Here is a 23,914-nt window from a genome sequence, read left to right as displayed (position 1 = left end):
GTTTTATATTGTTCTGTCACAGTCATGATTGGTGTTCGTCTATTGTAAACCTTTTTTTATTCACATACACACATATATGTTTCGACTATAGCAACGGTTTTCTATGTACCGTGACAACGGACGGTGAGAGCCGACGACTAAGTTAGGTTCTAAGGTCCATAATGTGTACGTTGAAGTCGCCGACTAGTATAAAGGGTTTGTGCTTGTAGGTGTTTTTTATTGTTCTCTCACAATTATGATTGATATTCGTCTATTGTTAAACCTGATTTTTCGATTTTACACGGTGCTGTGCCGTGAGCACGGACAACGAACAACGGACAAGCCTCGACCCTAAGGTGCTTCGTCCCTACTCATTTAAGATCTGGATGGCCGACAACGCCGAGTGCAGCGACTGTGCCGTTGATGAAACTACTGAGCACCTTTGTGTTACTGCCCGACAGGCACGTAGCCAGGATTTTTTTTCGGGGGGGGCCCAAGGAGTAATTGTTCGAAAGACAGTCTTTCAATGGCAAAAACAAAAAAATGTTGCCTGGAAATATAGAGGGCTGGAAAAATTTCGGGGGGGGGGGGGGGGGCGGGCCCCCCGGGCCCCCCCTTGCCTACGTGCCTGCTGCCCGACATATATGCAAACGAGAGGCTTCACCTCAGCACTGCACTAAATCAACTGGACGGAAGCGCCTTCACTGTCGAGAAGATATTGGGACCATGGAGCTGCCCATCACAGTTCCGAAAGGCAACGAAAGCGCTGTTGCGTTCTCTCAATGATACCGGACTGATTCGCCGTTTGTGATGTCAAACGCGGAACTGTTACGTCGGCTGAAAGGGTGACTTTTCTCTCCTCCTCTCTATCTTTCCTTCCCCCTCCCCTCTTTCCCAGGGCAGGGTAGACTACCGGGCTCAGCCCTGGTTAACCTCCCCGCCTTTCTTTTATTCTTATTCTCTCTCTCTTTGATCGCGAACGAAATGAGATTTCCTTGATCGGTACTGTACATATGCTGCTGTGATTCGACGTAGTAATTAGGCAATTATAATCATAAAGATGAGGTTACCTTATTAACCAAACGAGTAAAATAACCGAGTCTTATGGAAGCCCATTATGCAAGTCTTATGTCATTAGGCGAATCTTACGGAAGCCCATCCTACGAATAGAAGTACACATTATCCGCTTCCAGATTTGCGAATGACGGTACGCTGCTGTTTTGTGGGACGCAGTGAAAACCAGATAATTTGACATGGAGAACCGATATTGAAATCTCGTGCAGGCTGAAGTTGTCACGCTTGTGGCCTGAATGTCCAAAGAGACGGAATGTCCAATAGTGGACATTCAGGCTCGTTGGGCATTCCGTCTCCTTGGGCCTTCAGCCTCGGTTGAACATTTCGTCTAGTTGGACATTCCGTCTCGTTGGACATTCAGTCTCGCCGGTCACGTGACCCATTGGACATTCCGTCTCGTTGGACAGTCCGTCTCATTGGATATTCAGGCTCTAAATCAAGCTGTCACGCTCTTAAAATACACTCCCATGGGTGACATGACTGCTGCAGCAGAAGAGGGAGGAATAAAAGCTAGGAACGTGCGTCGTGTAGCGGTAGAGAAGCTTATAGTTGTAGCAGTTGCGTTGTGTTTTGGCTACATTTGCTCTTATGGGGCAAAGGATGGCAGGCGAATATTTTGGGGTGCTGCCACCCCCACCGATCGCCTAGCGCCGCCCCAGACGCGTCCTAGGGCTGTTGTGCAGACACGGACATACAATGACAAACACAATGCGCTGTGCCTTTCTTTCGCGTGGTTCATATACCTGCGTGCACAGTGGGACAGATCACTCAAACCGCAGCCATAACGCGCAGCTCGTGCATACAAGAAAATTAAGTACTTTCTAGCGAACAGGCTTTCTCTTTTTTTTTTTTTTTGCGGGCACTGGTGCTCTTTTATTGGGATATTCATTTTGGCACGTAGTCGAAGGCGTCCACTTTCTCGCTGAGCGGCTTGGTGACAGTGATCTCGCCGGCGCCCTTGCGGGCGTCCAGGCCACCACCCAGGGTCGGGCAGGTGGCTCCACGGACGCACTTGTAGTGGCACTGATACAGGTCGCAGAGTCGCAGCGAACACCTGCAACAACATGAGGCAGTATTCGTCTAAGCATTAGAGTCTGTAGAACAGCAGTGTGTCTCTGTCCGCCCAATAACACGCCTCCTTCAAACAGCGAAACTGTTTAAGCTATCGGCGATTTGTGCTCCGTCGTGCAAAAAGGGGGGTATACGCCACCGGAATTGGGCAAGCCCCACTACCGAGTACAGCAGATGCGAGCGTTAAACGAAAACTCTGCTCGGCGAAGTGGAGCTCGTGAAACAGGTGAAAGAGAGAGAGAGAGAGAAAGAGAGAAAGAAAGAAAGATATAGAAAGAGAGAAATAGAAAATAGAGAGAGAAAGAAAATAAGAGAGAAAGCAGAGAGCAAGAAGCCGATAGAAAGAAAGAGAAAGAGAGAAATGGAGAAGAATAAAGGGAATGAAGGCATAAAATGTCTTCGCATAACGTGTCATGATGACGTCATCGCATGATATCGTCGCTTGGTCAAAGGTGGGCCGATCGCGGAGTCACTGCGGAATCATGTGAGATGCAGAAAGCGTACAACGCCTGCGATCTCGGAAGCAGTGCAAAACCACGTTAGGTGCAGAAAGCTTTCACGGGAAGGGGAGGATCAACACAATCGACTGAGAAGACAAAGAAGAAGAAGAAGATGGCTTTCGCCTTCGTTTCGGGGAATGCACAAGGGAACGCGTGACTTGCAAATTGGCCTAATTAACGGCGCTACGTACCTGTACGTGCAAGGGTGCGGATAGGGGTATCGGACCGGGTACTGGGGCTGCTGCTGCCACCCGGTACCAAGCGCAGGGTAGGTTCCGCGGGGTTCGGGCTCTTCGGCTACAACTGCCGCGCACAGCACGGCTGACACCAGGAAGAACACGCCGGCAGATGCCATCTTCACCTGGGGCACGAACAGTGTTCGGAAATGACGTACAGCACAGCATGAAACCGTAGCTGTCAATCTTATTCTGTGAGGCCTTTAGTTGACCTGCGTGGCTACTACTACTACTACTACGACTACTACCACTACGACGGCACAGCGTAGAATAAGACAGTTTCGCCGTAAAAAGCATTCTGATTCTAGCTTTTTACACATGACAGTTTTGCCGAAAGACGCAGGCCTACAGCTTGGATGATCATCAGATGTAATAGTAATTGATGGGGTTTAACGTCCCAAAACCACGATATGATTATGAGGGAAGCCGTAGTGGGGGGCTCCGGAAATCTCGACCACCTGGGGTTCTTTTAACGCGCACCTAAATCTAAATGCACCTAAATCTAAATACAGGAAGATGGCGAGGCGCGAAGTCTGCCCATACCTTCATTCAGTCCGGACGTGTTCCGTCATTGCTTAAAGAGCAGTGTTATGGCCGAAGTCACACCGCAGTCCGAAACAAGCTTCGCAATGGATGCAAGACTTACTTTGTACTGATCTGAGAATTCAACATTGATATCTTTGTTTATGCAACTGTTACAACTGCTGTTTTTTTCTATTCCCTGCTGTGCTAGGATTTCCTAGTTATTTAATTATCGGACCTTCAATTAGCCTTTGGCTACCGGTCCGACAAGCGTTTATCATCTGCATAAATAATATGGAATGAACATTTGATGTTGATGTCTAAAAAAGAAAAAAAGAATGAAAGTGAAGCGATGACACGATGACGTGCTTCTCAAAACGACCTGCCTTCGGTCCCCGGCTTCCCAGGAGTAACGGCACGTGGGACGTAGGCAGTTCATAGAATGCCTTTATTATCCCATTATCGTCAAAAACCTGCATGGCCATGATATAGCGCCTCCTCTATTTGAGGCGTTGGCCATAACTGTGCACAGTAAACAATGACGGTCAAGTCCGATGGAGTAGAGGTATTGCGCAGACTTGGCGCCCCCATCAGATGATTAGTGGGGGCGGCCGCCCCCTCCTGCCCCACCTGTGCGCACATAGGCGCGCGCAGCGTTCTCCATTAGGGATGGGGGGCGCAACTTTCACCACAGCCCCCCCCTCTCCTCCCCCCCTCCCCTCCTCCCTGCGCTGTTGGTCAAGTCCAAAAGTAAGCGAGCTCCGAAATGGAAATAAAAGTGAAACGATGACGTGCTTCTCGCAAAGTCCTGCCATTGGTCCCCCGGCTTTCCGGGCATAAAGGTGGGAGGTAAACAGTTTTCAACAGCGTAATGCGCGGCCTGTCAGAACACTATGATCATCATCGACGGGCATGTGCCACAGAATTTGGGCAAATCCCACTACTCACCGCTCCGGCGTGGCCTGCAGTAATCCTGATGGATGAGAGAACGAGTACAGTGGGAGAGAAAGAAAAAAGAAAGAAGGAAAGAAAAAAACGGAGAGACAGACAGAAAGAAGGATATAAAGAAAGAAGAAGTCCTTGCCAAAAAAATTCTTCACGAGGCGGGATTCGAACCCGCGTACCCTCATCATCATGTGATCGGTTGCGCTGACACGTTCCTCAGTTATCCGAATTCAAACTTTGTGACATGGACCCTGCATCACGTCGGCGCGCGCTCGTCTGTAAGAACTCACCGCTGTTCGAAGTCCGTGGATTCCTTGAAAGACAGTGCCCCGGTGTGAAAGGAGTGCCCGACCGGCAGCTGCCGGCGAGCGTTCTTATATAGGCGGTTTCCATCGCCTTATCGGACGGCAGCCCAGTGGATGGTTTGTCCACCAGACGACGCGCCATCCGCAAACCTGCTCTTCCGGGTTCCCCGGCCGCGACTCGGAACGAAGCAACTTGCTGCAGGTTGTCCGCGTCGTTGTGAAGTTTTTTTTGGGCACGTGGATGCCTGCGGTCAATGGCTGCTGCGTTATACAGCCTTTCGCGAGATACTGCGAAGACGAGAAAGAGTGGCGTTGGTTTGAGCGAGAGCCCGTCACAAGACCGGTATACGACCAAGCCCCCGATTTATGGGCATCGAGTTCGAATGCAGAGGCAGAGAACGCTGGTGCGGTCGTAAACGAATAAGCTGTTAGGCATTTATTCGCAAGAAAGAAAAAAAAATGAAAAGAGGGGGACTGCCCGGACATTAGAAAAATTTCCGCCACTAATTAAAATTGAGCTTTAGCTAGCAAGGTGCAAATGCTTGAAATGTATACGCGTGGACGTGGCGGGTTTGGCTGGTTTAGTTGGCTTGGTTGATTTGACATTACTAGCAATGCTAATTAAAAAACGAACTGACCACACAAAGAGGGAAACTAGCGTAGTGATACCTGGAAAATCAGCGCGAACACGGAGGAAACACAAGAAGGACACAGCTGAAATCGAGAATTGGACGAAATCTCGTCTGGTCGGGATGTAATGGCATTGTAGAAAGAAAAGACAGGACGCCGACCAAGAACGTGTCAAAAATATAATAAACTGACATTCAGGCTTCCACACGGAAGCCTTGTTCACACCTGAATGTCAGTTTATTATATTTTTGACACGTTCTTGGTCGGCGTCCTGTCTTTTCTTTCTACAATGCCAAGGTGTGGGAATTCAGGCGTCCGCGCCAGTGGCTCGACGCCATCTTCCCTTGGAGAATTCTCGTGTCCCTCTCCTCTCGACCGGACGGGCGGCAGCTAAATCGCCGTCACTTTGCTGCCACCCCGCCCTCAAAGGTTAAACACGGTGTCCCATTGGCCCAATTTTGGCGGGATTTGGGCCTTGCTCGCGCTCGCCTAGACGCGGGGGCGCGCGCCGAGGTTGGAGAGACCACTTGGGGACCTCGAAGGGTGCGTACGCGTTTTGGCCGCTCCGGCCGGCGGCGATCCTTTGTCCTTTGTTCTTCGCCGCCGGCCGGCGGTTACGTCGTTTTGTCGGGGCTCCGGCCTCGGCGGGCGCGCGCTACCCTCCGCGGTCTCGAAGTCCCGAGGCAGCGCCTCGCGATCGTGCACCTTATGTTCCTTTTAAGTGTTTCTTTGTCTGTTCTGTTTCTTCTGCTCTGGGGTGCGCGATCGCGGGAGCGCTGGCCGAAGGGTAGGTCGGCTCTCCAAACCTGGTTCTTTCATTGTTCGTTTTGTGGGTGTGCCATTCGCGGCCACATTTGGTAACAATTGTATTAGCTAATTGGTGACCTGTGTAATTATGTTACGTACGATTGGCTGTGTCGAATTATTGATCTCTTTGTAATCCCAGTAATAAATCGCTAATTTGGAGAGTGTCGCCTAGGGTCTCCCTCGCTGCGCGCGATGGCTCGCCGTCCCTTCGCGGTGACGGGCCGAGTTCTCGCGCGCAGCAGTTCGAACGGTACACGGGCGCGGGACGAACGAGGACGCGGCAACCTGCATGAAGCTCCCAGTGCTCGAACCCGCGGTGGTTCTTGACGACGACACCACAAAGGACACAGCTGTATAACAACTGAAGTTCATTGAAGCAAGACTGAACACACGAAAAACGAACACCATGCGTGCGCGGTAATTTTAGGTTACGTGAAAGACATTGCTAAGCGTGCGTACTTCGCAATCTAGCAAACAAACAGAAGGTTCGGATATGCAATCATCACCCATCATTTCGATGAAGAATGCTTCTGCGAGTTCCATGAGCCCTTTTATCCTTGCGCTTCAACTGACTGTGTTATTGAAGAAAGGGTTACACCCACATGACCTGCAATGAGATGTGACGTCGGCGTTCCCTTCAAGGTATTTTTGTGCTGGCGAAGTCGTTCATTAATGCATATACCTGATTGGCCTATGTACGCCCTTCCGCAGGAGAGGAGAATTCTATAGACAACCCCTCAGGGGCAGGAAACGACGGCATTGCGATGCTCTCCCGAGCAGCCTGCAACCGCTGTTCCTCTAGCCTTCTTCTGAATTACAGTACAAGCTGTTTCCTATACTCTTAGGTTTGAGGAAAAAAGAACGTCGACGTTGAAACTTTTTGCTATCTTCTTAAACCGATGGGACAGTCGATGTATACGTAAGGCACGGCGTCATATTTTTTTAGTCTTATTATCTATAGGTTGGCCTTTTTAACCGGACAAAATTTGCACTTCTTGAGAAGTCTCTCAGACGCCGAAACAAGCACGTGCGCTGGGTACCCAGCGTTTTTTAGCCGAACAACCTGCTGCTCAAAACTATCATGACATTTATGTATGCGAGACTTAAAAGTAGAAAAACCTTGTGCTGCACTTGAGAAGAAGGCTGGAGGAACATCGGTTGTAGGTTGCTCGGTGAAGCATCACCAGCAGTTGCACTAATGGACGACTTCGCCAGCCCAAGAATACCTTAACGGAACGCCAACGTCACATCTTTCAGCTCATTGCAGGTCATGTGGGTGTAACCCTTTCTTCAATAACACAGTCATTATATAATGTTGAATCACAGGAAAGATAAAAGAGCTGGTGCACTCGCGGAAGCGTCCTTCATCGAAATGATGGGTGACGATTGCGTATCTGAACCTTCTGTTTGCTTGCTATAGATTGCAAGGTCCGCACGCTTAGCAAAGTCTTTCACGTGACCTAAAATTACTGTGCACGCATGGTGTTGGTTTTTCATGCGTTCAGATTTGTTTAAATAAACTTCAGTTGCTATAGAGTATTATTGCGGGCTGATTGGTACATACTCAGCTTCTGAAAACAGTGCTACGACGGGACAAGAAGGAAGCGACAAGACCAAGCGCTGATTAAACAACATCTTTATTTCGCCGTAGCGGAACACATACCCTCGGAAAAACGAGAACAATTAAAATGACACGAAGACATGCAAGCACTCCTCTTACGGCACATATGCGCGAAGATTACTACGAGTTGTCACAATATTAATGAGAACTAACAGACAATAATGCCAAGGAAAGTATAGGGGATGTTTTTAGTAATAAATGTAAGGTAATTGTGAAGAAAGAAAAGTGGACGAAAAGATAGCTTGCCGCGGGCAGGGACCGAACCTGCGACCTTCGAATAACGCGCCCGATGCTCTACCAACTGAGCTACCGCGGCGGCCATCCCCCCGTCCACTTTATAGGGTATATGTGTGCATTTAAACGTGGGAGTGTCAGTCAGCGCCGCCAGTAGTCATGACGGCGAGTGTGGAACACTCTTTTTCTGCCTGTTTGGCGTCACGTAGCACGTGAACTTATTACGAGCTGGCAGCTGACCAATAATCCCTCGCATACTACCTGAAAGCATCAAGTCTGCCAGAACGAGACCCTCGCTATGAATGAAGGAAAGAAGTGTTAATTTCAAGGGCTCGTTTTCTTTGTTATACACAATATTAATGAGAACTAACAGACAGTAATGCCAAGGAAAGTATAGGGGATGTTTTTAGTAATAAATGTAAGGTAATACCTTAGTTCTCATTAATATTGTGTATAACAAAGAAAACGAGCCCTTGAAATTAACACGAGTTGTCAAGATATTCATGCTCTTTTTTTTTTCAGCAAGTCTACGGAAGCCATGCTTACGGATGAGTCATTGCGCGTGCCTGACGTTCTACTAGAAAATGCATTATTAATAGATATGACAGGAGCTAACGGTAACGTTGACAAAAATTGCTAACGCATTACCAACGAATGCAGAGTAGAGTAGTGTAGAGTAGTTCCTTGAAACTGTGGCACACAACCCACACTGGGGGATTGGCCAAGAACCGGGTATAGTTTTAAAAGACAATTCCTAATGTAGTCAGCGCTCGGTCTTTTCGCTTCTTTCTTGTCCCGAGCGCTGTTTTCAGAAGTTCAGTTGTTAGACAACTGATTTTCCAAGTGTGCATCGTTTCCAATTCACCCACCTCTCTACCTTACTAGCATAGGGGTGCGCACGGGGGGGGGGGGGGGGGGGAGGCAGTGGGGCCCCCTGACGCCTCCCCCTGATTATATAAAGGGGGGCTCCACCTTTAGGATTGGTACCCTACCCCTAATCATCTAAGGGAGTGGGGGGCAATTCTGCCCCATACGTTTAGCCCTCGGAACTTTGACGTCATTTTTAATTTTTAATGCGCAGGGTTATGACCAGTACGCATGTTATTTGAAGATAATGGCGACGAGGGGCCCCTGATGTCGCATTCAAAGAACTGTTCATTCTTCCCGCCTTTAGTCCGGAAAGCCGGGGACCAATCAAAGGCCTTCGTGAGAGGCACGTCATCGCTTCGTTTTTATTTATTTCTGCTGCTAGTCGGCTTAGGAAACTCGGCGACCGCACGAAGTTTGTCCGGGTCTGGAAGAATTCCATACTTTGAGACAACATGACCAAGTATAGTGAGTTGGCGAGCCCCGAAGCGGTACTTCTTCAGATTAAGCTGAAGGTTTGCCTTGGTAAGGCACTGAAGAATCGTGCGCAAACGGTCGACGTGTGTAGGAAAATCTGGGGAGAACACAACATCGTCGAGGTAACGTAAACATATCTGCCACTTTAGACCGCGTAAAATGCTGTCCATCATGCGCTCAAACGTTGCAGGCGCATTACACAGACCGAATGGCATTACTGTGAATTCGTACAGGCCGTCTGGGGTAACGAACGCTGTTTTAGGACGGTTACATTCTGCCATCGGGACCTGCCAATAACCTGAACGTAAGTCCAATGACGGAAAAGTATTCGGCGCCTTGTAGGCAATCGATGGCGTCATCGATGCGAGGAAGAGGGAGATCTTCCCGCGTAATTTTGTTGAGACGTCGGTAATCCACACAAAATCAAATCGAACCATCTTTTTTCCTCACGAGCACTAGAGGTGAAGACCAGGGACTAGAGGAAGGCTCGATGACACCGTGCTGAAGCATGTCATTCACTTGCTCCGCGATGATATTCCGTTCCGTTGGTGACCCCCCCCCCCCCCGAAACTTTTCAGTTTTGCAAGTGCATATACACGCACGCACGCATACACGCATGCATACAAGCGCACTCACGGACATACATATGGTTGAACCCCTCTACCCCCCTTCGAAAACATTTCTGGCTACGCTAATGCAGTGGATACCTTACAAATTAACTTACAAAAACCAAAGCCGCATGCACACCACATTTTCTTTTCCTTTTTTTTTTGCTCTTCACTCATATTTCCTCTGACGGCTCTCCACGGTCTCGCATTAGAGAACCGCGCACGCCATGTTTCTGCGGCGGCGAATGCGCGTGTCCCACTTCACGGCTTCTCAGTTGTTTCCGGGAGTTGGTTGAACTAGAGGACTACGTTGAACGCCGTAGTTACGAACAGTCAATGTTTCGCTTTAACATGAATAACGGTGCGTCTCTCATAATCATATCGTGGTTTTGGGACGTTAAACCCCAGATATTATTATAACATGAATAACGGTCTCAAACTGCTCCCGGGAGCGAAATTTAAGGCTAAATAGTGTTAATATAAGTGCCAGTTTAGAAAATAGGCATTTATAGGCATTTGTAAGCATTTAGGCAAAAATGCCAAAAATAGGCATTTATAGGCACAATAAAAACACTATAATAGCCCTTCCTAACCTCTAATTCATGCTCATATATCAAAGTGGCACGATCAGAGCGCAAGGAACAAAATAGGCATTTGCCTAAAATCCGGTCTCTACTGATGAGGCGGCAGAATGGCAAATGGCAGCGATGTACTGTGGCGGCGACTGAAAACGTCAGATGGAGTGAACACAACGGTAGTGCCAGAAAATTCAGCGCAGTGGACAGGAACTATGACGGCACTGAGAGGAGGAACGTCAGTGTCAGCGGCAACAACAAGTTTGCCGACATGGGGTCGTTCTCTGTCGGTAGATGGGGCCTCAGAAAACACAGAAAGTTCCACCTGTGCGCGAGCGCAGTCAATAACGGCGTGGTGGCGTGACAAAAATTCCCATCCGAGTATTACATCATGCGAACACGTGGCCAACACGAGAAACTCTACGTGGTACAAAACATCCCGAATGACGATTCTGGCCGTGCATGCTCCAACCGGTTGAATTTGTTGCGCACTCGCTGTACTGAGTGAAAACCCGGAAGGCGGCGTCGTTACCTTTCTTACAGAGCGACAAAGTTTTCGGCTCATCACAGATATGGCAGCACCAGTACCAACAAGCGCGAGAGTTCGGAAACCTTCAACGAACTTCCATAACCTTGGTGGGGGACAGGCGAGGACTTACAGTGTGACGACGACGCAGCTCGTGCCTCCGGAGCTGCGGCAGTCAGTTTTCCGTCTCCAGCTGGTTCGGTCGGCGACGCAGGGGTGGCGCCGCGGTGAGGGTGAGCGACGGGAAGCGAACGGTCGGTACTCGGAAGCACGTTGGCGATCGCGTTCGGCTGGCAGCGGGTCACGTTCAGCTGGTAGTCGATCACGTTGAGGTGGCGGTTCTCCTTGTGCGTCGTACGGGGCGCGGAAAGAGTAGTCGGGGTACCTCGGTGAAGCCGAGATCGCTGCGAAGCGCCGACGACAAAAGCGCGCGACATGGCCTGGATACCCGCAAGCGTAGCAAATGGGACGGCTGTCAGCTGTGCGTCAGGGGTTTCCGTAGCACTGCTGTGCAGGGGCGTAGCCAGAAATTTTTTTTTTTGGGGGGGGGGGGGTGTTCACCCATACTTTATGTATGTTCGTGCGTGCGTTTGTATGTGTGCGTGCCTATATACGCAAGCAAAACTGAAAAATTTCGGGGGGGGGGGGGGTTGAACCCCCCCCCCCCCTTGGCTACGCCCCTGCTGCTGTGTACTGGGCGTCGTTGGTACTCGCACAAGTTGAGGAGTCGACAAAGGTAGAGGTCGCGGTGGATTAGCAGTAACGGCAGCATAAGTCAGCGGCGCGGCGACAGGTGTTGGCTGGGAGGCGGATGGCAGTGCCTCGGAGACCTGCTCCTGTATCACCTGTCGGATGGCCGGCGCGAGACGCTCAGTAGTGTGTACCGTCGTCGGTAAATACGACAGGCACGACAGTTGTCGAGCCACTTCCTCGCGCACATATCGTTTGATTCCTGACAGCAGCGGGTTGTGCTCACCACCGAGAGTCAACGCCGCGAGAGTGTCGTCTGTAGCCGCTGGCCGCCGTGTCAAGAGCCGTTGTTTCCACAGTTCCTCGAAGCTCTGGCACAGAGTGGCGAGTTCAGACACGGTCCGCGGGTCCTTGGCCAGCAGCATCTGAAAGGCGTCGTCGTCTATCCCCTTCAAGATGTGTTTAATCTTGTCTCCTTCACTCATCGAAGGGTTAAGGCACTTGCACAAGTCGAGTACGTCTTCGATGTAACTTGTGAAGCCTTCTCCTTGCAACTGTGCACGCCCCCGTAGGCGCTGTTCAGCATGGAGCTTGCGTCCCTCGGGGCGACCGAACACATCGGCAATACGTTGCTTAAAATCACTCCAGGTGGTGAATTCTGCCTGGTGGTTGTTAAACCAGAGGCTTGCGACCTCTTTCAGGTAGAAGGAAACATATTGAAGCTTGGAAGGGTCGTCCCACTTGTTGCTTGCGCCCACCTTTTCAAATGTCGACAGCTAGTCTTTGACGTCTTGCTCATCGGTGCCGTTGAAGAAAGGTGGATCGCGCAGGCGTAGCGCAGTGAGCACGATGACCATCGGAGGTTGGGTCGTGCCTTGCTGGGCGGTTTCGTCGGCCATATCTGGGGGAACAGGTAGTCTCCTGTTTCGGAGTTCCAGGTTGAGTACCCCGCACCTCCACCACTCTGATACGGGTTTTATTGACACAAGTAGCACTTGAGCAGGATGCCTATGGACGCTGAAAGCGGGCGGCGACAACCAACACAAGAATCGCAGCGCTGGCGCCAACAGCTCGCGCTTGGCTCTTCCAGCTAAGGTAGTGTCCCACTGCGGCATGTTGTTCTTCTTCCTCCTTACACTGCATTCATTGTGGAGATCGTTCGCTGCGCACATCTACGGATGCTAGGGTGCCATACGTGGACGTCGGCGGGATTTTGTCTTGGGTGGTGGCGGGATGCAAACCCGTGTTGCATCGCGGTGGGAAGATCATGGTGTGGCCAGGGAGGGGAAGGGACGGGGGCAGGGGCCAAGTGCCGTTTTTGCACCTCCCGGCAGAGGCCCTTGCCGCCATACACTTCAATTAGTTCGACTAAGCATGAGTTGAATTTCGTTGCAGTACGTGTACATACAGGAAACGTATTGTTCTGTATTCGGCATGTAGCATGTCGTCGAATTCCGTTAATCAGGGCTCGCAGTACGATGGAATTCGACGCCGTCAGTAATATGTGCAACAAAGACACCAACAGTGAAGATCGTCCAATGTTTTGCTCTTCTCTGCCCTTTCTGCTTCCGTTCAATTTCTAACACTCGACATCGTGTCTGCACGTTTTATTTCGGCTAGTCTGCGTCTCGTATTCGCACTGTTTGTTGTAGTACGTCTTCGCATCAGCAAGCCCGGCTGACCGCCATATTTAAATTCTGACATTCACGTAGCGTCGAGGATCAGAAAAAAAATCCACGCATCTCCACGAAGTGAAGCTCTGGGTATTGTATGGGTGAGCAACCGTACGTTACCCGAGCGTTGTCCCATATAATGTAAATTGAGTGACATAAAGTGACACAAAGAGTCGACGACAAAGCTAGATCCTAAGGTCCATAATGTCACGTGGTCGTGACGTCGACGAAGACAGCAGTCGGCGTTTTCAAGATGAAACTGTTTATTTGGCCGAACTTGTGGCCGCGAAACGGAAAGTTAATTTACAGCAGTACACACGGTATGCACTGATATCGGCGAACAGAGCGTCAACCGTCGATCAACTGACAAGCGGTCAAGCGCGTCGGCTTTTATACAGGCGCTATCGAACTTTCCAGCAATATCGCTGATGTCGGCGTTATCTCTCGACAAAGCTGGAACACTCGCGTGCGGTGCGCAATCTTAACAAAACGATCTACTACAATCGCGAAGTTTCTCGAACGCTGCTTCGCGGACAGCGTCGAGCGTTGATAACCGTCCTTGCTGGTCAAACCCGAATACTACATCAAAAGTGATAATAAGAAACGCACGTGGCAATAATGTCTACGTTGAAGTCGCCGACTAGTATAAAAGGTTTGTGCTCAATTGTAGGTGCTTTATATTGTTCTGTCAAAATCATCATTGATGTTCGTCTATCGTAAACCTTTCTTCATCCACACACACACATATATGTTTCGACTATAGCAAAGGTTTTCTATATACCGTGACAGCGGACCGTGACAGCCGACGACTATATAAGCTATAGGTCCTAAGGTCCATAATGTGTACGTTGAAGTCGCCGACTAGTATAAAGAGTTTGTGCTTGTAGGTGTTTTTTATTGTTTCGTCACAATTATGATTGATATTAGTCCATTGTTAAAGCTGATGTTTCGATGTTACACGGTGCTGTGCCGTGAGCACGGACAACGAACAACGGACAAGCCTCGACCCTAAGGTGCTTCGTCCCCCCTCATCGAGTGCAGCGACTGCGCCGTTGATGAAACTACTGAGCACCTTTTGTGTTACTGCCCGACGTATACGCAAACGAGAGGCTTCACCTCAGCACTGCACTAAATCAACTGGACGGAAGCGCCTTCACTGTCGAGAAGATATTGGGACCATGGAGCTGCCCATCACAGTTCCGAAAGGCAACGAAAGCGCTGTTGCGTTCTCTCAATGATACCGGACTGATTCGTCGTTTGTGATGTCAAATGCGGAACTGTTACGTCAGCTGAAAGGGTGACTTTTCTCTCCTCCTCTCTATCTTTCCTTCCCCCTCCCCTCTTTCCCAGGGCAGGGTAGACTACCGGGCTCAGCCCTGGTTAACCTCCCCGCCTTTCTTTTATTCTTATTCTCTCTCTCTTTGATCGTGAACGAAATGAGATTTTCTTGATCGGTATACTGTACATATGCTGCTGTGATTCGAGGTAGTAATTAGGCAATTATAATCATAAAGATGAGGTTACCTTATTAACCAAACGAGGGAAATAACCGAGTCTTATGGAAGCCCATTATGCAAGTCTTATGTCATTATGCGAGTCTTATGGAAGCCCATCCTACGAATAAATGTACACGTTAACCGCTTCCAGATTTGCGAATGACGGTACGCTGCTGTTTTCTGGGAAGCAGTGAATACCAGATAATTCGTCATGGAGAACCGATATTGAAATCCCGTGCAGGCTAAAGTTGTCACGCTTGTGGCCGGAATGTCCAACGAGACGGAATGTCCAGCGAGACAGAATGTCTAATAGTGGACATTCTGTCTCGTTGGGCATTCAGCCTAGGTTGAACATTTCGTCTAGTTGGACATTCCGTCTCGGTCTGAAAATTAAAAGGAGTCGCCAGTCGGAGGAAACGGAATTGTACGTAATAGATTACATGTAACCCGGCAATGTAGCCACAATATTGTAGGCAGCGAGTTTGCATACTTTACTGCAGCAGCCTTCTGTTGAGCGCTCTATTCAAGCATTTATTTAGTGCCACCCTTTCCGTCAATGGGATCCAAACCCACAACTTTCAAATTACGCGTCTGATGCGCTAAAAATTGAGCTACGACGGAGGGCGCTCCCTCGTCCACACTGTTGGGTCTTTATGTGAGTTTGATCCCTCGGAGTGTTAGCCAGCGCAACTCGTAGCCGTATTTGTAATTGCGGGTTTGAATCCCACTGGCGGAATGGGTGCTGTTTCGTCCATTTTATTGCTTTCAATTTGGGTTATAATATCGTTACACGGGAGTTACAAACAGCAAATAATGTTCCTCTGCTTTCTTTGGCTTAATTGGCTGTTGTTTTTTTTTTTAACAAAGAAAGGAACCCATCGAACGATTCCCCTTATTTCGCACTTTCAAATCTCTTTTGGGCTTCGTTCCGGCAGATGCGATGCAGCATGTGAGGTATTGGTCAGCTGCCGCCTCTTGTATAGATCACGTGCCTCGTGACACCCTCTATGAAAACGTGTTCCATACACGGTTGGACATTCCGTCTCGGTTAGACATTCCGTCTTGTTGGACATTCAGTCTCCTTGGACATTCCGTCTCGTTGGACATTCCGTCTCGTTGGACATTCAGTCTCATTGGACATTCACTCTCGTTGGACATGCCGTCTCAGTTGGACAGTCCGTCTCGTTGGACATTCAGTCTCGTTAGACATGCCGTCTCAGTCGGACATTCCGTATCGTTGGACAGTCCGTCTCATTGGATATTCAGGCTCTAAATCAAGCTGTCACGCTCTTAAAATACACTCCCATGGGTGACATGACTGCTGCAGCAGGAGAGGGAGGAATGAAAGCTAGGAGGGTGCGTCATGCAGCGGTAGAGGAGTATATAGTCGTAGCAGTCGCGTTGTGTTTTGACTACGTACGTTTGCTCTTTTGGGGCAAAGGGGGGCAGGCGAACATTTTGGGGTGCTGCCACCCCCACCGATCCCCTAGCGCCGCCCCAGACGCGTCCTAGGGATGTAGTGTAGACACGGACGTACAATGACACACACAATTGCGCTGTACCTTTCTTTCGCCTGGTTCATACCTGCGTGCACAGTGGGACAGATCACTCAAACCGCAGCCGTAGTGCGCTGCTCGTGTATACAAGAAAATTGAGTACTTTCTAGCGAACAAGCTTTCTCTTTCTTTGAGGGCACTGGTGCTCTTTTATTGGGACGTTCCCTTTGGCTCGTAGTCGAAGGCGTCCACCTTCTCGCTGAGCGGCTTGGTGACGGTGATCTCGCCGGCGCCCTTGTGGCCGTCCTGGCCACTACCCAGGGTCGGGCAGTTGGCTCCACGGACGCACTTGTAGTGACACTGGTACACGTCGCAGTGTTGCAGCGTACACCTGCAACAACATGAGGCAGTATTCGTCTAAGCATTAGAGTCTGTAGAACAGCAGTGAGTCTCTGTCCGCCCAGTAACACGCCTCTTTTAAACAGCGAAACTGTTTACACGAATTGTGCTCCGTCGTGCAAAAACTCCACGGGTGGATATGCGCCGCACATATTGGGCAAGCCCCACTACCGAGTACGGCAGGTGCGAGCGTTAAAGGGACACTAAAGGCAAATATTAGGTCGGTGTTGATTGTTGAAATAGCGGTTCGGAAACCTCGTGGTGCTACTTTTGTGCCAAGGAAGCGCTTATTTTGAAATAAAATCACGTTTTAGTGGTCCGCATCCCGTTAGCGCACTTCAAATCACCCGCCTGAAAGCGGTATTTCGCACGTCACTGCTGCCGTGCCCAACGTTGCCCGCCTTTACTGCGAGGCGGCGTGCACTGGCGGCGTGAACCATTCGGGCATCCGGCAACATTACATGCATGCGGCATTTTGTCGAGCTTTCTGTCAGAGCGACTTTCACGAGCGCGCAAAACACACGCGGCAATACGCGATACCGAAACTGCCAGTGCTGAGACGCGACCGCGTGAGCGAAGCAGGGCGCCGGGCGAAGCGCAGCCACTGCGCTTCGCCCGGCGCCTAGAAATTAAGCTTAATGTATCTAGAATCACTGGAAAATTTCAGAGTACCGCAAAGGTAGGCTGCACGCGGGCAACATTGGGCGGCGGCGGCCATTTCCCTTCCCGACCGTCCGGCGCTTTGGTAGCGTGTATTGAGAAGTGACCGATCTTTTTCGCCTCGATGCCGTGTTACGCTCGGCGTAACTTCAATATGTGTGTGTGTGTGTTTCTTCAAAAGGATATCAGAAGTGATTTCGAGTAATCGACAGTCATAAATCGACTGCGCGGTAAGCGGTGTAGCTAATGAAACGTGCGACGAATGTTGCCATGTGCTCGCGAACTTCGTGGCTTCATCGGTCTCTTTTCGTTTCACGGCCGGATGTGTTCGCAAGGTCCAGAGCTGTATAGTTGCATTAGCGTAATGACCGTGCGAGATGCCATTTACTTCGACACTTGGTTAATGTTGACTGTTTGCGCTAGCTTTGCAGTCGGTGTTCAGGTTCACTTCATAGCGCATTCGAGAACATTATCGAACATCGCGAACATTCAGCATTGCGTCCTTCGACTGATCGCTTACGCATACCTTACTTGCGCACCATGCTTGCTGTTCAGCTGGGTGTTATCTGTAATAGAAGTGGTGTGTGTACGGTAAGTGGAAGTTGTGCGTGAAGTATTTGTCTCGGTTCGGAACGCCAGCAGCCGAACGCACGGGCGAATCGGCGTGCGGTAGGTAAAGTGCGTCTTATTTTGTGAATACGTTGTCATTTCCTAACAGATAGGTAGAAAATAGGCCATCGAAAATGATTGACGTCACTACTCAGTTGTTTCATTTCCTATTTTTTGTCTCCTAAATATTCCCGACGTTGCAGTGCATTTGCAAACATTTTGCTGTGTTCCGACAAAGTTCTTTTTTTTTTTTTTTTGCGTTGCCAGCGCGTAAACAGCTGGGTTCGGTTTCTGCGCCGCTTTTAATTTCAACTTTTCTTTTTTTTTTTCGTAATGCACTCTTGTTAAAACTTCCTTGGCGCAGTGCTTTATGGTATTTTGATCAGAAATAGCACATCAAGAAACTTTTTAACGCGCATGCTACTGCAACACAGTATGTATATAGATCTGGGCCTCGCATGAAATCGATTCCCTCAGTGCGTGGGAGGATGAGCCGATTTTTTTTTATTTTGCTGTGACCATTTCTCACCCACTAAACAGTATTGTAAGGGTACGCACGGCCCAGTGCAGCATTAGCAACATTTTTTAAAAATAAAATACGCTTAATGACATTGCCTTGTACCACGTTTATCAACAGAGTTCCACGCTTCAGTTTTGCGCATTGGCAAATGATCATGCGACAATTGCCTTCAAGGTATACAGTAAACAGTTATTATTTTAATAAGTCTTCCATTTCGCTCTCGTGCGCGACACGCTTATAACTCGAAATGCATGCACAACCTGTTCAACAGATCGTGATATAAACAGCCGAGCAAATAGAAAGGTATGTAGTATATGTAGTTTTCAATATCGCTGAACATATCGAACAGAAAAGGTGAAGTATTCTGTTGCATGAGAGCTTTTCCAGCAAAGTTTGTGCAGTTCACTACAGAAAGGAGTGTTCTCCGAGGGGGGCGAATTCATTCCGCGGCCAACTATGCAGCCGCGTACAACAACGCTCTTTGACGTTAATGTTTCCCACACGGAATACAAAAATATACGAAATTCCCGCAGTAGCTCACCAGCAACGTTCGGTTACTGGTCAGCTACTCTCTGGTATCTGCATGAGGCGTTTAAAAAAAGCGACGAAGTGCTTCTAGGGACCGTGGTACTGTTAATGTCCGGCCGCGCTCTGCATTCAACGCGCCTGCACCCAAAGCGCTTGGAAGGGATATGGCGGCGAGAGGTCACGTGATGCGAGTAAGCCAATCGCGTCGGCGACGGCGCGCGGAAAACAGATGCGATACTCTGAAGTTTTTTTCTAGTGACTCTAAATGTATCACACGATGAGCGCCACGAGCGGCACATTTTGGAAATGATCCCGATGACGTGAGAGAGTTCGATTACAATTAGTCACTCGTAATCAATCTAGCTGCAATAAAAGAAAGAACCTTCCGTGCATCAAGAGACGTAATAAAAGGCTGCTTGTTCGTTTCTGTTTCATTCATGGAAAAAAGAACCTCTGTGGTGTTGCCATTGGGAACGGCGCGCGTGGGTCAAAGGTTCCGTTTTCGCCGAACTGCGCTGCGCCCGGCGCCCTTCTTCGCTCACGCGGTCGTGTCTCAGTGGAAGTTTCGGTATCGCGTACTGCCGCGTGTGTTTTGCGCGCTCGTGAAAGTCGCTCTGACAGAAAGTTCGACAAAATGCCGCATGCATGTGATGTTGCCAGATGCCCGAATGGCGCACGCCGCGAGTGTACGCCGCCGCGCAGTAAAGGCGGGCAACGTTGGGCACGGTAGCAGTGACGTGAGAAACACCGCTTTCAGGCGGGTGATTTGAAGTGCGCTAACACGATGCGGACCAATAAAACGTGATTTTATTTCAAAATAAGTACTTCCTTGGCACAAAATTAGCACTACGAGGTTTCTGGACCGCTATTTCAACAATCAACGCCGACTTAATATTTGCCTTTAGTGTCCCTTTAAGCATAAGCAGCGAGAAAGGAGAAGCGCTATACGGTAATACAGTGCCGTAATTCCGTGCAGTATTTCCGTAACTTGCTAAAAGGCTAATCTCAAGACGTTGGTCCAAACGGTCACTGGTAGTACGTCGACTGCCGTGAAAAGTCCTATACATGTATTAAGGGGAAAGCGTTAGATGCCCGAATCAAACGCGAAAAGCGAGCGTCGTCGTCAACAAGAGTGCTGCAGAAAAACCATCATCGTGTGATGACATCACAGATCGCCAAAATACGTGACGTCACCATGACGTCATTATGTCTTCGCATGACGTGTCATGATAGCGTCATCGCATGATATGGTCGCTTGGTCAAAGGTGGGGCCGATCCCGGAGGCAGTGCGGAATCACGTAAGATGCGGAAAGCGTACAATGCCTGCGATCTCGGAAGCAGTGCAAAACCACGTTAGGTGCAGAAAGATTTCATGGGAAGGGGGATGATCAACACGATCGACTGAGAAGACAAAGAAGAAGATGGCTTTCGCCTTCGTTAGGGGAATGCACAAGGAAGCGTAACTTGACTTGCAAATCGGCCTAACAGCGTTACGTACCTGTACGTGCAAGGGTGCGGATAGGGATACGGGACCGGGTACTGGGGCTGCTGCTGCCGCCCGGTACCAAGCACAGGGTTGCTTCCGCTGGGTTCGGGCTCTTCGGCTACAACTGCCGCGCACAGCATGGCTGACACCAGGAAGAACACGCCTGCAGATGCCATCTTCACCTGCGGCACGAAGATGTGTTCGGAAATGACGTATAGCACAACCTGAAACCGTAGCTGTGTCGATCTTATTGGACAGATTTAGTTGAGCGTCCGCAGCAGCTCTGGGGACGCCCAACTAAATCTGTCAATTCTGTGAGGGCCTTTAGGCAAGTTCAACCTGCGTGTCGCAGCTTTTCGCCAGGATGAAGCAAAAAAGAAAAAAATGTTTTAGGGGAAAAAAGGAACAAAAGGAACTGCAGCCAGTTTCACGCCGTGAATACCTTCGGACAGCGAAGTTGTAAACACGCGTGTGCATGTGATCGATGATAATAATAATAATAATAATAATAATAATAATAATAATAATAATAATAATAATAATAATAATAATAATAATAATAATAATAATAATAATAATAATAATATTATTATTATTATTATTATTATTATTTATTTATTTATTTTGTAGTAAAAAATAATGTCCAGCGCTGCAGCCACATCGCCAGCCTTGCGCGAGGCACTAGCTGGAGCTGCCTAGCCCGTGGTTTGCTGCAACGCTGCCCGCGCCCGTCCAGTTCTTGCTGCTACAGTTACGACGCAACCACCGCTTGTAACCCAGTGTTTTCATCATAATTTATTTATTTGTTTATTCACTTCCCCCTTTGGCTACTTGACAATGCATGACCACTACTACTGCGATGACGACAGCACAGGGTTGACAGCTTCGCCGTGAAGAAACATTCTGATTCTTCTGGTTCCAGCTGTTTAAGCCCGACATAGTTTTGCCGAAAGGCGCGAGCCTACAAGCTTGAATGATCATCAGATGTAATAATAATTGACGGGGTTTAACGTCCCATAACAACGATATGATTATGAGGGATGCCATATAGTGGAGGGCCCCGGAGATCTCGACCACCTACGCGTTCTCTGGACCAGAATAAAGTTAATTCAACAACAACAACAACAACAACAACCTGGGGGTTCTTTAACGCGCGCATAAATTTAAGTACACGGGCCTCAAGCATTCTTGCCGACATCGAAAATGCGGCCGCCGCGATCGGGACTCGATCCCGCGACCTTCGGGTCAGAAGTATATAGAGCGCCATAATCACTAGACCACCGTGGCGGGTGATCATCAGATGTCGAAGAATCAAACGTCGCTGTAGCAAAACGTTTACACATGGGGACAGGACATTGTCGTCGTCGGGGCAGCAGTCGGAAGACAAGTCCCCCACGACGCTGCTGACATGGCGAAGGCAAACCCCGTTGTAGAAGCGAAGGCTCCAGCAACAGTCATATAAGCGTGGACACGGGAGTTGGGAGGGGAGATGGGAGACGCCAAGTCTGCCCATACCTTCATTCAATCGGACGTGTTCCGTCATTGCTTAAAGAGCAGTGTTATGGCCGAAGTCACACCGCAGTCAGAAACAAGCTTGGCAATGGATGCAAGACTTACTTTGTATTGATATGAGAATTCAACGTTGATATCTTTGTTTATGCGACTATTACGACTGCTGTTTTTTTTCTATTCCCTGTTGTGCTAGGATTTGTTAGGTATTTATTTATCGGACCTTCAACTAGCCTTTGGCTACCGGTCCGACAAGTGCTTGTTATCTGCGTAAATAATATGACATGAAAATTTGGTCTTGATGTCTAAAAAAAACATGGCAAGCTTCACCGCAGTCCCCCCCCCCCCCCCCTCCCTCCCCGGCGCCTTTGGTCCGCTATGGAAATGATAATGAAAGGATGACGTGCTCCTCGCCAAGACCTGTCATTGGTCCCCGGCTTTCCGGGGGTAAAGGTGGGAGTAAACAGTTTTTAACATCGAAACTGTTTAAGCTAGCCGTAATGCGCGGCCTATCTGAACACTATCACCATCATGAACGGGTACGTGTCACAGAATTTGGGCAAATCCCGCTACTCACCGCTCCGGCGTGGCCTGTAATAACCCTGATAAGTGAGAGAACGACTACACAGAGAGAGAGAGAGAGAGACAAAGAGGGGAAGGAAGAAAGAGACAGAGGGACAGACAGAAAGAAAGATATAAAGAAAGAGAAAAATTCTTGCCATAAAGAAGTTCTTCATGAGGCGGGATTCGAACCCGCCTACCCTCGATCCGAAGGCGAGCGTCCTAACAACTCGGCTATCCAGGCACGCTAGCAGAGCATATGGCATAGTACCGCGAGGAAACAGCGCGAAAACCGGGACTAAGTCGAAGGAACAAACAACACAAGCGCCTGTGTTGTTTGTTCCTTCGACTTAGTGCCGTTTTTCGCGCTGTGACCTCGCAGTATCACGTATCAACTGGCCCTTCAAGACACCCTTCTTCCTTGTATAGTATAGCGTTGCAAGGGGGTGGGAAAGGGAAGTGAACGTGAGGAGGAGAGATGTGATGGTGAGGAGGAGGGCGAGGAGGATGAAATCCCACTACTCACCACTGGTTCACCTCTGAGTAAAGGAATAGGACAGAGTTCGCGCAACCCCCCCCCCCCTTATCCTGTGCGCATGCACACGCCTGTTCTCATCATCATGTAATCGGGTGCTCAGTTAACCGAATTCAAACTTTGTGACATGGACCCTGCATCACGTCGGCGCGCGCTCGTCCGTAAGAACTCACCACTGTTCGAAGTCCGTGGATTCCTTGAAAGACAGTGTCCCGGTGTGAAAGGATTGTCCGATCGGCAGCTGACGGCGAGCGTTCTTATATACGCGGTTTCCGTCGCCTTATCGGACGGCAGCCCAGCGGATGGTTTGTCCACCAGACGACGCGCCATCCGCAAACCTGCTCTTCAAGGTTCCCCAGCCGCGACTCTGAACGAAGCAACTTGCTGCGGGTTGCCCGCGTCGTTGTGAAGTTTTCTTTGGGCACGTGGATGCCTGCGGTCAATGGCTGCTGCGTTATACCGCCTTTCGCGAGATACTGCGAAGACGAGAAAGAGTGTCGTTGGTTTGAGCGAGAGCTCGCCACAAGACCGGTATACGACCAAGCCCCCAGATTTATCTGCATCGAGTTCGAATGCAAATGCAGAGAACGCTGGTACGGTCGTAAACAAATAAGCCGCTATAGGCATTTATTCGCAAGAAAGAAAAAAAATGAAAAGAGAGGGACTGCCCGGGCATTAGAAAAATTTCCGCCACTAATTAAAATTGAGCTTTAGCTAGCAAGGTGCGAATGCTTGAAATATATACGCGTGGACGTGGCGGGTTTGGCTGGTTTAG

The 23,914-nt window shown here is 49.3% G+C and overlaps 1 protein-coding gene across 1 annotated transcript; it reads right to left on the bottom strand.

Annotated features, from left to right (window-relative positions):
- Positions 1-1,910: 1,910 nt before the first annotated feature.
- Positions 1,911-23,345, bottom strand: LOC119400927 (uncharacterized). The gene is made up of 3 exons (XM_037667814.2): positions 23,313-23,345; positions 2,816-2,985; positions 1,911-2,107 (listed from the first exon to the last, which is right to left on the bottom strand). Exons 2-3 carry the CDS (start codon positions 2,977-2,979, stop codon positions 1,939-1,941), a joined length of 333 nt encoding a protein of 110 aa, XP_037523742.1. The 5' UTR covers positions 2,980-2,985; positions 23,313-23,345; the 3' UTR covers positions 1,911-1,938.
- Between the last annotated feature and the right edge of the window lie 569 nt (positions 23,346-23,914).

The sequence above is a fragment of the Rhipicephalus sanguineus genome, chromosome 7, assembly GCF_013339695.2.
Source record: "Rhipicephalus sanguineus isolate Rsan-2018 chromosome 7, BIME_Rsan_1.4, whole genome shotgun sequence".
Lineage (NCBI taxonomy): Eukaryota > Metazoa > Arthropoda > Arachnida > Ixodida > Ixodidae > Rhipicephalus > Rhipicephalus sanguineus.
Note: the sequence above shows the minus strand (reverse complement) of the source record. Positions and strands in the feature narration are given on the sequence as shown.

Bases quoted from the DNA above. Each gene is read 5' to 3' on its own strand.
- LOC119400927 (XM_037667814.2), bottom strand. From the start codon at position 2,979: ATGGCATCTGCCGGCGTGTTCTTCCTGGTGTCAGCCGTGCTGTGCGCG. The intron at 2,108-2,815 runs GTACGTAGCGCC...ATGTTGTTGCAG, and splicing joins CCGCACCCTTGCACGTACAG to GTGTTCGCTGCGACTCTGCG.